The 14,545-nt window shown below is 46.7% G+C and overlaps 1 protein-coding gene across 1 annotated transcript in view; it reads right to left on the minus strand.

The window, feature by feature from the left end:
- Positions 1–14,545, minus strand: part of SNX29 (sorting nexin 29) — a 549,073-nt gene that overhangs the window by 334,727 nt on the left and 199,801 nt on the right. The window contains exon 15 of the mRNA XM_089896147.1: positions 13,099–13,181. Within this exon, the coding sequence (XP_089752273.1) occupies positions 13,099–13,181 (83 nt within the window). The remainder of the gene's footprint in view (positions 1–13,098; positions 13,182–14,545) is intronic.

Below are 14,545 nucleotides of genomic sequence, written 5' to 3' on the forward strand. Positions count from 1 at the left end.
CTTCATGCTCTAACACAGGATGGGCAGCCTTCATGAATGCTGTCCTGCTTTCCTCTGGAAAAGGGGTAAGGAAGGAGGCAAGACAGCAGTAACCAGCTTGTATGCCCATCAAACCCCACTTCTTGTCATCTTGGCACACATGTGACTGGTTACTGACAGGACCTTGGCATAATTTACAGTCATTTTATATCACTGCCTGATTTTACTGTTAAAATCCCTATCAATTATTTGTTATTGGTGTTTTTTTTTTAATGTCATCAGTTTTCTTCTTAGCCCATGAAGTCCATGTGTCAATTAGGGGAGTGAGAGATGCCCAAACTTTTCAGGCAAGATGTGTTTATCCCAAGAGTGTTCACAGCATAGTGCTATACTCGTCTGGAAGGATATACTCCAAAATATTAACAACGCTTGAGGGTTTGTGATTTTTATTTTCTCCTTCTTTGCTTGTCTTTTTAAATTCTCTACAATGAATATGGCTTCATTTTTTAACAAGGAAAGAAAACACAAATTGTTATTCCACAATCAAGTTGCTAAAGACAATTTTCAGGCAAGCCAGGTGAGTTCAGCAGGCTGCTTCTGGTCCAGGGGTATATGTGTGCTTGTGTCTATTCCAAATCCTTCATTTTACTCAGAAGGAAGCCAAGACCACAGAAGCAAGGCCTCAAAACTGTGTGCGCACCATTGCTGGTCGCCACCCTGCTAATGGCATTATAATGAGACAAACCAGATGCAAATGAGGGCAAAAGTAATTAAAGGTAGAGCCGAGCTTGGCCTAATTGGCTCCACCTGGTAGAGGAGGGCGTTTTGTTTTGTTTTGTTTTGTTTTGGAGGGACTGGGCCTCAGAAACAGACTCTAAGTCAGAAATGGAAAGGTAATGGGGAGCGCAGCACAGACCCAGAATGCCTCCCAGGAACTCGGGTCAAGGGCATCCAAGCAGCACATCACACAGCTCAGCATCCACATCGTCGCCTGCTCTGCCCACCGGCTTGGCTGCCTGGGAGAAAACTGGGACTGGAAAGACCAGGCACCCCCCTCTCCTGGAGCCCAGGTTACTGGACCCACCCACTCACCCCCATCTGTGAACTCCAGAGGGGCAGACACTGTGTGTCATTCACTTCTGTTTCGGGGCCTCAACGATCCCGCCCCCCATCCACCAGCTGTGTGCCTTGGGCAGAGCACTTGACCATGACGGTGGTAATAACAACAATCTAACACAGTACATGGAAAGGACTTTAATGTAGACAGTTTGACTCCCCTATACTCTCTCTCTGACCTTTCTTGACCTCAGTTTCCCCACCTGTAGAGTGTGGATGATAAAGAGAACCCACCTCACAGGAAGGTGGCCTCTGAAGCAGTTAGCACAGGACCTGGCATGTGGTGCTTAACCCACGTTAGCTATTATTAGTATTTAAACTCAGTAAGTCAGTCAGTCCATCACTCATCAACAGCTACTGATCACTTACCAGGTGTACGGAATCTGTTTCAGGAGCTAAGTGTACAATAGTATCAAAACCAAGTCAGTCCCCACTGTCACAGAGCTTATATCCTGGTAAATGTTTATGGAATATGTCACTAAAGAAAGGAAGAAATTAAAATTTTAAAGCACAAATTACACAGCAATACTATAGATCTGGGAGTGACCAACTAGGGGAAATGATGGTGGGGACATCATTTAGGCTTCCTGGAGCAATGATATCTGACTGTGACTAGGAGGTATACTGGGCAGAAGGAAGATTCTATACTGAATGAACGGAAGGTACAAGGGTGAGAAGCCATTCCGCAGAGAGGGGTGAGGAAGGAGTGTATTTCTCCTGAAACGCAAAGAATGAAATTGAGGCCATAAACCAGTGAAATAACCCCAGACCAAGAGGTGGGCTTTATCTCTTTCTAGGCTGTCTATTTTTCTATTCAGTCCAAGAAAAAAGAAAACATTTAGACAAGTCACTCTCCGCCGAGGTAGAAGCATCATTACCCACTCAAGCAAAGCAAAATGACCAGTTGCCTGATGAAAACTGTAATTAGAAACTTAAAACAGAGCAGTTTTCAGAACCAAAGTGGCATTTAACAAAACAAGCCACCTGTCAGCTTCCAGGAAGGGGAGGAGCTGAACACCAACGGAGACACTGATTGAAAAACTGCAGGGCGAGAATCACAACGCCAAGACAGCCCTAAAAAGTGACAATGACAACGATAAGTGTTATGTCTGGCCTAGTCCTCTAAGGAGGGAGCTGAAGCACTCCAAGTCCTCCTGTTCTGTTTCTGGGCCTTTGTTTCCTACCGAACAATAAAAAGGAAATGAACAAAAATCATGAATCGATACTTGGCGTTTTCAGGCAATTGTCTTTGCAATGACTTATGAGAGGAAAGCATCCTGCAGGGGATAAAATCAAGTGGAGCAAATAAAACATTATCTCGTATGGAGGTCTCCAGAGAGACATGGGCCACTTTTAGAACCAGGGAATGGATTCTCTTGCAGCTATGACCCTGTATCGTTGATGAAGCTTTGCCCAGTAGTGATGGCACTAAGGGGTGGCTTGGGGGGACTTTAGAAACATCCTCCTCCACCCACCCCGGCAAAATTGTCATCAGCCTCACCTTCCTCAAAGCCACCTGGGGCAAGGACTGTGGGCTGCCTACCCGATATCCACTGTCCCTCCTTCCCTATGTGCCAGTTAAGCAACCATGTTTCCCAGCTTTCCTCACAATTAGGGGAGGCCCAACAGCATTAAGCAGAAGTCATTTGGGGCGAAAGCTGCTAAAAGAAAGCTTATGATCCTTAAAGTTTTAAATCCTTATAGAATTCAGCTGTGAAATGCACTCTCTTCCCTTCCCCCTTCTGCATCTATCTGCCTGAAATACAGATGTGATGGCTGGAGCACTAGCTGCAATACATTGATAGATACCATGAGGCAATCATGAAGACAAAAAGCCATGTACTGAGGATGGCAGAGCAAAAAGAAAACAGCAGCCTGAGTTCCCAACTGCTATGGAATCATCACACTAGCCTTGGACTAGACTACTTACTTCTAGACTTGTGTGGGATAAGAGAAAAACTTTATGGAAGTCAGTCTTGTCTAGGTTTCTTTTCTTTATGCAGCCAAATCTAGTTCTACCTGAGACACTATCCCAAGGAAACCTACAAATTCCATAAAAACAGAGCAAGACAATGCCTCCAAACCCCCTTTCCAACAAAACCACCAAACCCCTCCTACATAAAAATTTTGGTGTTACCTCCATTTCCCACATCACTCCAGAAGCAAGATCATCTGTTTTTGCTCCCCAAATCCCCTCTTGTCAGAATTCATCTCTTATTTCTGGGGGCCTGCCCCTCTGCATTCTCAATTCAGAATGTTTGGATGGGGCTGCTCCCACCTTACGCCCTCCCTTCCAGGAAAGGGCATGTGACCATGGCTAGGCCTATCAGAGTTCTAACTCCCCCCCGCCCATGCCACCCAAGTCCCCAGAATTCGTTTAAGTGAGGCCTGCCACCCAAGCTGGGCCATCAGAATTAATCTGGAAACATCTGTGCGTGCAGTCAGTAAGGACACCCTCAAATGCATTTGCAACTTTTAAGTCTTTTCATTAATATGCAATCAATATGGAAATTTATCTGTTATACCTGGGTGGTGAGTACATTGGGTGATGGGTACATTACTTCCTGGACCTCTCCAGCAAGTCCTGATTTTAAAATATCAAAGCTTTGGCCCCTGTCCCTGGGGCATCTTCCTGGTGCTGGCAGTACCGAGTGCTTAGCAAGGGCCAGGTACTGGGGCTACCTGTTCGGATTTTTATTTAAAGGTCAGGAAACTGGCTAATCACACAAATATTGTTCTACCAGCATAACGGACTACAAAGCTTTCAAAGAGGTTTACTCTACAATTATCACCATAATTATTCACCCACTTTCAGAAATTAATGTACAGGTGTTCTGCTAATGGTCCCTGACCTTCCACAGCCTGGATGCCCTTCAAACTGCATCTCCAACTCAAAATAATGTCAACAATTGCCTGGTACTTCACATATGTCATCTCTTTTATACTTCATAAAATGCTAGGAAGTCAACATTATTATCTCTCTGTTCAAATAAAACCACTGAAGCTCTGAGATTAAAACTCATTCCAAGACTTCAGAGCTGGTAGATGATAGGGCTGAGGTTCAACCCAGATTCCCCCCAACTGGAAAATGTGTGCCTGCCTTTTGCCTCCAAGCCCTGCTATCGCCTTCTCCATGCTCCTTCTCAAGGCAAAGGCTTCTCTTTACCGTGGAAGGAGGAGCCTTCATTGAGGAAGAAGAAAATGTCTACAGCACGCCTGGTCCACACACACCACTGCTACTGAGAAGCGGTGAGCCAGCGCTTCTGTTTGTCCCCAGCTGATGTCCAGTTCCAAGCACCTCATGCTCTGACCCGGCTCCCCATGTGGTCCATGACTGGGTTTCGGTCACCCACCAAAGACAGGGGCATAGAGTGGGTTTTTCTCAGGATAAAGTTAAAGGGTAGAGGCTAACCAATCAAGCCAGGCATCCTAGGCAGAGGCTGCCCCTACAAAGCACCTCTCGGTCACCTGTCACACCACCTCTGAGGCCCAGAGTGATGCAGCGTATCTTATCACCTAGAACATTTCCGGGAGAATCAACTTAGGGCACTGGGGGAAGCATGGACTTGGCTTACACCTGGGTAGGAATTTTGGCTCAGCCACTTTAGAGGTGGATGACTGTAACGATTAATTTCTTGCGTCAATGAGATTCAAGGTATCTACCACTGGCCAAGAATCAAGGAGTACCGACACATTTGAAGCACATTAGCACACATCACTTCATCAATTTGAAGGCAGTGGTTCCAAGTGGCCCAGCACTGGGATTTTTTTAGAACTCCCCAGGTGACTGAATATGGAGCCAAGATTGAGAAGCACTGCTCCTCGTGGGAGAAGATGGGAGAGTGGTTTATAAGGAAACCAGTGGGGAAGAGCTCTCTCTTCAGTTGGGTTGCTGGGAAGATTAAACCAAAAGCTGCTGGCAGCTTTCTGCCAGCATAAGAACACCTGCCTGAAAATGGAGCCAACACATGGGGGGGGGTGTGAAGCTGGGGCACACCAGCTCACAGGAGCCCAGTGCATGTACCTCTTCCCAACTCTGCATTCAGTGACATCGTGTTGACAGCTTGAAATCAGCCACAATGGACCACCGCCACCATGGACATCAGCAAGCACTTTAAATCAGGGCCTTCCTCCCTTAGACAGCTAGCTGTTAAACATTCACCAGCACCACACTGCCAGTATTTGTGGGCGAGGGGGAAGGGAGACAGAGTTGAGAAATGAAAAAAATCAAAAACAAAAAAACCTCCTAATGATATTGTTTGAGCCCCTGGATCAAGCCATTCCTGAAGACAGGCACTCCTGGACTTCCACTGTTTTCATTTAAAACAGATTGAATTGGACTTTATGACTCTTGTAATCAAAAGATCTCTGAATGATGAAACCCTGAAGAGTCAAAGTCATGTGCTAACTGTAGTCACAAGGAGCCAAAACTATATGTGATCAGAAGAATCTGGTTGGAGGCACAACTGAAGGAAGCGGTTACACAGGGTACAGCACGTTATCTGCAGCCCTAGAATGAAGACCCGTGACCTCGCCCCCTGCTGAGCTCTCCCTGGCTGCCGTGGGTTTTCAATCACCTAAATGCCAGGAGGCCAGGTCCTACAATAGCTCCTCTCGGATTTCTGTTCATTCATGTTATAAATGTTTATGGAGCACATCCCTTGGGTCAAGCACTGTGCAAGGCACTGTGAACACAGCTGGGAAGAACAACAGGCAAGGTCCCTGCTCCTGTGGACTGTACACTGCAGGGTGGAACACAAACAGTGAACAAGGAAGGGAATAAACAACCAGATACTGTGAGGTACTGATAAAGGTGCTGTGATGAAGATAAAGGAAGTAATGGAACAAAGAAAGAAGGAGGCAGGGAGGTCAGAGGAGTTGACATCTGAACGGAAACTGCCTCACAAGGCAGAATCAGTCATTCAGAGATTGAGGGAGAAGCTTTCCAGCAGAAGGACAGCAAGTGCAAAGGCCCTGATGTATTACTTAGTCAAGCCCGGTGTGGCCGGGGCCGAGAGAGGGAACAAGAGGGTGAGGGGAGGTGGGGCTGGAAAGCAGGGAAGAGCCAGATCACACCAAGTACCACAAGCCATGGTCAGAAAGTCTGGACTGAGTTTTAAACAGCAGAGTGATGAGATCTTATCAGTGTTTCCACGAGGTCCCACGCTTATCCCAGTAGAACCAGACACAGACACATACACACAAGACTCATGACCTTGCTTTCCTTGCAACCAAAGCAGCCTGCCTCAAACAAAGACATCTCTACCTCTGTGCACACAGGGGGCAAGAACATGCGGCCACCCAAGGGGAGGCGCCAACACCTGCGGTGACTGAGACTGAAGGATAAAAGGGTACACAGCACCGCACGCACCCTTGAAACATGCCAGCTCCAGGAATCCTCTCGCCCATGACCGTCCATCTTCACAGAATTAGGCTTCTCAACTGTCCCTCCCCACTTTCTGGGAGCCCAGGGAAACTGAGGCCCCAGGGAGGGCATGAAGCACAGGCAGCAGTGGAGTGGGCAGCAGTGGGCATGCCACACGCAGGCAGAGACATGACACGGGAGACAGGTTGATGACTTCCTTTTTTTGTTTCTTTTTTTTCTTAGAGTAAATTTTTAAAACTGTTCCCAAGCCTCCCTCATCTGTCAAGTTCCTCCCACTGCATCTCCTACCCTCACTGCCAATTACTCTGATTGCCACCAGCAACGGGCCATTTCTTCTCCCTCTGCCCCTGAGCCTACGGCAGATGAATTAAATGGCGATGCCGACAAGCACTTGCAGTGTTAAAATCCATCACCACAGAACAGGACTGCGGTGGCCGGGACAGGTGATGCTAGTGGAGTGGACCTAATGAGACGGAGGGCGGCCGGGAGGAAGGGCCTCACACCACAGAGACAGACACTGTGGATTGGGAAAGACTCCAGAGAAATAACAGTGCTTCACCAAGACAGAATGGACTCTGCACCCAGTAAAGAGCTAAGTTTTTGCCGTGGAGCATACGAGCTTTGTTAACCCAACTGAAGCTCAAAAACAGGGGCAGGGGAGGTTGGTGAATTACTGCTCCTGTTAATAGTACGTTCAGGGCTGAACAGTCACGCCAGGCACTGCTGGATTCAGGGGCTCGAAGGACACGATCAGCCCCTGATTCCTCTCTGCCTCTCGGCCCAGCTTCTCTCTCCGGGTGACGGCCTCATGCCCAGGCTCCACCTGGAGACAAGGTAACCACACTGGCCCCAGCCTTCCAGGCCCAACAGGAAAGAAAGAACTCTTGACAGCCTAGTAGAGTCCCGAGACCCGGCTGGAGCCAGTCAGCTGAGGTCAAGTGCAGAACGGAGGGTGGAGCCTCACCTACCTCACTGGGCTGACCCTGAGCGAGGACGCTGGTCTGATGAAAACTGGAGCACGTGGGACCTGACACCGCGAGGCCGCAGATGTCCACCGTGCACAGGCAGACGGGAGAGGCAACCGGAGCCGTGTGACAAGGGCAGACTCGTGCGCTTCTGGAATCCCACGTTCGGCTGCCCCTGGTAGGAGAACCTCTTCCTTAATACAGAGAGCAAGCTCCAACTCACAGGCAAATGCTCCTTGGGAGAGCCTGGGAGAAGCCCAACGTGCAGCAAAGCATTCATGAGAATAGCCCCACCCCCGCCGCGGGACACTCAGAGAACCCAGACTCCCCAGCTGCACACGCAACAATGACCACACCCAAACAGTAACGCCAAGGGTCCACCGGACAGTAAGGCCACAACCATACAGCTCTGGAGGCTTCGTCTCCAATGTCCAGAGCTGGCTGGTGACAGGAATCATCCACCAGGGCTGACACAAGTGACCCCCAGGGTGGGGTGAGTGTGACCTGGGACAAGGACTTCCCTGTCTTGGCCAAACACATCTTGCACAAAGGGATGTGGCAGAGGGGTGGTGTGCTTTCCTGTCCCAGATGTGGCTGCAAATCAAAGACCACAGCTCTCCCTTGAGGTCCCAAGTTTGTCCACCAGGTGACCTTTGACCAAGAAAACCAACCTTTAAGACATCAACCTCCCACCACAAGCTCCATAAGATGATTAGATGATCCCCATGTCCATCCAGGCAATACCTCAACTTAACTGAATATTTATATGGGCTCCCTATGGCTGCTGTAACAAGTTACCATAAACTTAGTGGCTTAAAATAACACAGATTTACTATCTTGAAGTTCAGGGAGTCAGAAGGCTCAAATGGGTCCTATAAGCTAGACTCAAGGTGTCAGCAGGACTGCATTCCTTCTAGAGGCTCTAGGGGAGAACCTGTTTCCTTGTGTTTTCCAGTTCCTGGAGGACGCCCGCATTCCCTGGCTTGTGGCCCCTCCTTTATCTTCAAAGTGCATCACTCCTACCTCTGCTCCTGTTGTCACTCCTTCTCCCTCTCCAGCCCTCCTGCCTTTCTCTTAGAAGGGCCCTTGTGATTACACTGGGGCCATGTGGATAAACCAGGATAATCTCTCCATGTCAAGATTCTTAATCACATCCGAAAAGTCCCTTTTGCCATGTAAGGGGGTATATTCACAGATTCTGGGGATCACGACATGGACATCTTTGGAGGACCAACATTCTGTCCACCACAGCATTTTCTAGATCCCAGCATGTTATCTGAATTACACCTCTTAACAGCTAATCCCCACAACAACAACCTATAAAGTATATACTATTTTAATAAATCCTAATTTTACAATTGTTCAAAGGGGCCAGGAGAGGTAAAGTGAGATAGTAAAAATAGTAATAATAATAATTATAACATTTATTGAGTGGCTACTACATATCAGACATTATTTTAAAGGCTTTCCATGTACTCATCTATCTCATCTTCCCCCAAAACCCTATAAGGAAGGTACTATTACAATTCCCCTTCTACAGAGGAAGAAACTGGGGCACAGAAAGTTACATGGCCTCTAAGTCAGTAGCCCCGGGCAGTGCTCAGTGTCTTTGGCACAGAGGTCATTCATTCACTCACATCCATCATGACGTGCAAGAAGAGTGTAGAATGCACAGTGTTTCCCAAACGTTTTGGCCATGACTACCTTTTTCATGGGGACATGTACAGGGACTAGGATGAAGTGACCCCCTTGGAGAACAGTCGCAGCTACAGGTGAAATAAGCCTTCCTTCCATTGACACAGCCTTTCTCCAGATGGACAGGTGTAATGAAGGAGGTGTCCACTCACTGACCCACACTCCTGCCCCAGCCCCACTGCCCTGGCCTCTCCCTCAGGAGGCACCAGCAGCTGCGGTCACCACAGCTCTTAGCGAAGGGCCCCCGCCTTGGGCCATGTTTCCATGGGGAGACATCCATCATACTATGCTCTGGGCCTCACTCCCCACCTCCTACCCGACTGGTGAGATCCTGCATCAAATGGAGATGATGTATTAAAAAGGGAAACAGCTCCACGGACTGTCTTCCCTCTTGGTCCCCGCTGGGTGAGTGTAATTCTGCAGATCCAACAATGCCTCACAGTGGGGGTCCCTGGGTCTACACCTGGGAGGCAATGTATTGGGGAATGTGATTCTGGCTTCAGGTCAAGCTGGAGTTTCCAATCAACTGACAGTAATAAAAATGTTATTTTGGGGGCTTCCCTGGTGGTGCAGTGGTTGAGAGTCTGCCTGCCGATGCAGGGGACGCAGGTTCAAGCCCTAGTCTGGGAAGATCCCACATGCCGCAGAGCAACTAGGCCCGTGAGCCACGACTGCTGAGCCTGCGCGTCTGGAGCTTGTGCTCCGGAACAAGAGAGTCCGCGATAGTGAGAGGCCCGCACACCGCGATGAAGTGTGGCCCCCGCTCGCTGCAACTAGAGAAAGCCCTCCGACAGAAATGAAGACCCAACACAGCCAAAAATAAATAAATACAATTTTTTTTTAAAAAATGTTATTTTGATCACTTTTTGTCTGATTCCTACATCGGTGTTTCATAGAGAATTTGGGGGGAAAGAATAGCCATGATAACCTCAGAACTGAAACAAAGTTACCTACTAACCTCTTAAAGTTTGTCAACAGTCTATTCTAAAGGTTCATTTTAAGTTGATTTTTTTTTTCTTAATCCTGAAGGCACTTCCCACAACAACTATGAATATAATGATCCCAATATAGCCCTCAGCCATCTATTCAGCCCCGAAGGCATTTGGGGCTTAAATGACTTTTCACTCTTTCCCCTACTGATGAGCTCAGTTTCGTAAACCATCTGTCATCCAAAAGACAGAAAAATCTTTATCCTCAAACTAAAAGGCTTCTTTCGTGGAAAATGCATTCTGAATTCCCACCTGAATTTGGGAAGCTAGTACACATCTCTATGTCCACCTAACGTCAGGAGCCAAGGAAATCCTGGATCAGAAAGAAAGGACTCTCCCTCTCCAACCTCTCCCTGCCCCTGCTCCTCCAACTCCCCAGAAACCCCAAGCCCCCCCTAGCCTGGCCAGGACACCCCAAGCTGCCAAAGCCTGACAAGGGCACCCCAAGGCATCCCAACCTGGCCAGGGCACATACTCAATAGTTTTCAACAAACTGAGTCAGCATCTGGCTGGGGTTGAGGAATGAGTCCCAATTCCTTTGAGTAGTAGATGACACACTTAAAAATTAGGTGAAAGCTCTGGAAAGGCCAGAGTGCAATTTTTGAAAGCATGCCTTTTAATGAGGCTGCTTCCTAGTGTCTGGCATACAGCTGGTGTTCACGAATATTACTTAAGTGGAAGAAGGAATAAACTGCAGGACTTAAACAAGCAAACGCAGGGCATCGGTCAGTATGTGCCTGCATCTGAGGGCTTTCATAAAGACCTCCCACTAAGGATGACTCACAGATAAGGTAAATGGTCTTAAACAACCCAGTAAGAAACGGAGGGGTAAGGGACAGCAAAGAAGTAGCAAAATGTGCTTCATTATCTCTGCTCTGTTCCATTTAAGGGCTATCTCATACCTAGCTTTGGCTCAGAGCATTCAGGCTGGGTCTTAGGAAAAGGGACTCTGGCTGCCGTGAGAAACCATTCTGTATGCTGTAGGTTCTGTGTACCCGTTTTGGGGGGACTCACTCCAAAAATGCTCCTACTCAGAAATGTACTTTATAGTATTGTGGTTTTTAAACCAAATGCAAGCCCAGTGGTGCTTCCCACACCCTCTGGTTTAATTTTCTTACTGCATCAAATCAAAGCTCTGTGTGGTTAGAGTGTAGATTTCTCAAAAGGTGATGGCGTGGTCCACGGATCAGCTGCAGGAGAGTCACGTATCTAGACGTGCGAATCTAGAGCCTCAACCCAGATCTCCTGAGAAGCATATTTAATAGGCGCCCCAGGAAAAGCCTCTGCACACTAGTTTAAGAACTTCATAAGGCAAAGAAGAGGGATTTGGAAGAAAATAACCCAAATTCATTTCCACCCCAGATCCATGGACAAGCCCCCTTAAGCTCTCCTGAGGCTCCAATAATGAATTTTTTTAAATAGAGGGAAAATACCTACTCATCACAGCGTTACTGAATCAAATGTGAATATACTTGAACTTCCTTGGAAAGCGTAAAGGGCTAAACATATACTATTCATTTGAAACATATAGTGAATGGAATGAATGACTGTAAAAGCCAGGTGCTGGGGGAACAAAACTGAGAAGAAGTGAAAAGGCAGAAGGCCAGGGCAGACATAACTCCACGTAATGAGATGGGTTCCGGGAGACACGAGTAGTATCTGTATGAAAAGGGTGATGAGCCCTCACGTCAAGACACGATTAACTCTGCAATGGTAACCCCCAGACTGGTAACTGTTACAGACCTAGCAGGAATGAGGCAAGGCATGTTATCCAAAAAAAAAAAAAACCAACATGTTGAACCTGATCGAGTACAAAAGCTCCAAAGAAAATTCAAGTCTTTATGATATTGCTACGCAAGCCAAATCCAGACTCCAATCTTATCTCTCTCTCTCTCTGACACAGAAAAATAACTACCATTGACTGAGCACCAACTATACACCGGGTGCCATACTAGAAGCTTTGCAGTCATTGTTTCGGAAAATCCCCACAACAGTCCTCGTGACACTGGTGTGATTTCCTCTTACACTGGTGTGGCGTTTCCTCTTCCAGATGGCAAAGTAACTCCAAGAGGTCAAGTCATGGAGGGTGCACCTGAAGTCAAATCCAGGTCTGGTTGACTCCCAAGACCTGTGAGCGTGGAGCATCCACCTCTCTGTTAAAATGTCCACACTCTGCGAGCTCATTTTTAAGAAAATCTTGTAATGGTCAGTTGGTTGAAGTTTGCAAGACCCTTGAGCCAAAGTTAATTAACTATCCCTTCTTCAGGCTGACCTGAGAAACATTTTAGTAGAGGCATGACAGCTAAAGTGCAGGCAAGCTGCACAGGGAGGAAGCATATAGCACTACTTTATTTAGTGAGATCTTGGTCAAACGATCATTTTTCTATCTACCTGTATTTCTGATTAAGAGTATTAATAATAACAGCTAAAATCTACTCAGTACTCACTCTATGTAGGCATTATGCTAAGATGTCTACATGGACTGCCGCATGGGGTAGGCACTGTCAACTAACCTCATTCTACAGATGAGAAAACTGAGGTACACAGAGATTAAGAAATTTAACCAGAGCTGGGGTTGGCGCCTGATCAGCCTAACTCCATAGCTCTGATTCTCCGCCACTCTGACGTTCTGTTGCTTTCACCCCTGGCCTGATGTGACTCAATCGTGCTGAAGGTTCACTACCTTGCAAATGTTTCAAGACTCTAGACATAAAACTCCCTAAGTACACAAACTGATACAGTATTGCTAATAATCTGGCAAGTAAGTCTTATAATATTATACATTTAGCAAGAATACAGAGCAGGGTTTTCCATTTAATTGATTTTCTGGAACCCTAGCCAGCCCCGTTCTTCTAATTCATCTGCACGTGCACACATCCCATGCTGAGTGTCTGCTATGCCAGGCACTGGGGCGATGAAGATGAAAAGGTGTAGCCCCCTCCCCACCCAGGCTCCCTCTGCCCCTCACCTTCAGCTGTTTGACCTTCTCTTTTCAGCATCTGGACAGCTCCCACGTATTTCTTCAGTTGGACTTTGAGCACCTCGTTTTCTCTGCAGGTACAAGAATGTTAGAAAAATATATTTAAAAATTGGCAACTTAGACCCAAGGAAGGAGGAGAATCTGTGTAAAGAAAAATACACAACGTGCATCTTATAAATATTAATATATTCTCTGTTTTAGAGATCATCGCTGGAAAAGACTATGTTAGCAAAGGCACGTTTGCAGAATGCCTTCGAGAACTGTTCATTCGTGATGGAAATAAGCATTAATTGGTTGCGGTGCCCACAGATTCAGGATGCTGACATGTGTTGCCCTCAGGCTATTTGAATCAATCTGTTAGATGCCTATTCTGTGCCAGGCACTCTGTAGTATCCTATCCATTTACAGAAGCACATAATAGGTACTGTTTACTTGGGGAACACTCAGTATTTTTATTAACTACTCCATGTATCGAAAACTTCTTATTTGCCAGGCATCACGTGAAGTCTTTAAGTATCTCATTTAATCCTTCCAAGATATATATTATCACAACACCCACTTTACAGATGAGGAAAGTGAGGTATAATGAGGAGAAGTGGCTGACCAACTCCAGCGGTACCCCATGTAAGACTGCAGAATGAAACGTGGAACTCAGGCGATGACAAGACCCCGCTCTACTAAATTCACTCCCCAGGTACCCCAGCTGTGGAACAGGACATGAGGGTCAGAGAGAAAACTACCATTTGTTGAGTATTTACCCACATAGCTCAGACTTTACACATGTGACCTCACTGAATCAAGCACACGTGTATTCATTCACCCATTCTTCATTCGATGGTAACACTGAATAATGTTAAGTACCTAACGATATGTTAGGCACAATGACCCTGTAGAATTCTCCTCATTTTGCAGGAGAAGAACTGGGGCATGGAAAAGGTCACATGGCTAATGCCAAGGTCATACGTAAGGCACACGGCCCGGACACAAGCCCAGGTCTCTCTGCCTTCTCTGTCTCTTTTGGGATTCAGAACTGGTTTCTCACTGGCTACTCCAGAGACAGGTGCCTCTTCCACATCTTTTCTTCCTGCTCCTCCCCCAACAAGGTCTTGAGCCTGTGTGCTCTTACACATGCTGGAATATTTCCTCACAAAGAAAAGAGCTTTAAGATTGGATGTCTTTTATGATTATAAAAAATAAAATGCTCATTGCAAAATACTCAGACCATCAGAACACATTTAAGAAGAAATGTAAAAAATCCACTAAAAATTCAACACCTTGAAATAAACCCCACTATCATTTTTCTATCTGTCCTATCAGCTCCCTCTCTAGGCATGCACACACATACACACACACACTGTATATAATTGTTCACAGATGAAACACCTTTCATACTCTTCTAAATTTTTTTGTTTGAAGTCTTTTTTCCTTTGTTTAC

Source organism: Delphinapterus leucas, chromosome 15, assembly GCF_059928025.1.
Source record: "Delphinapterus leucas isolate spDelLeu-1000000601 "Yukka" chromosome 15, BTC_Dleu_Yukka2, whole genome shotgun sequence".
NCBI lineage: Eukaryota > Metazoa > Chordata > Mammalia > Artiodactyla > Monodontidae > Delphinapterus > Delphinapterus leucas.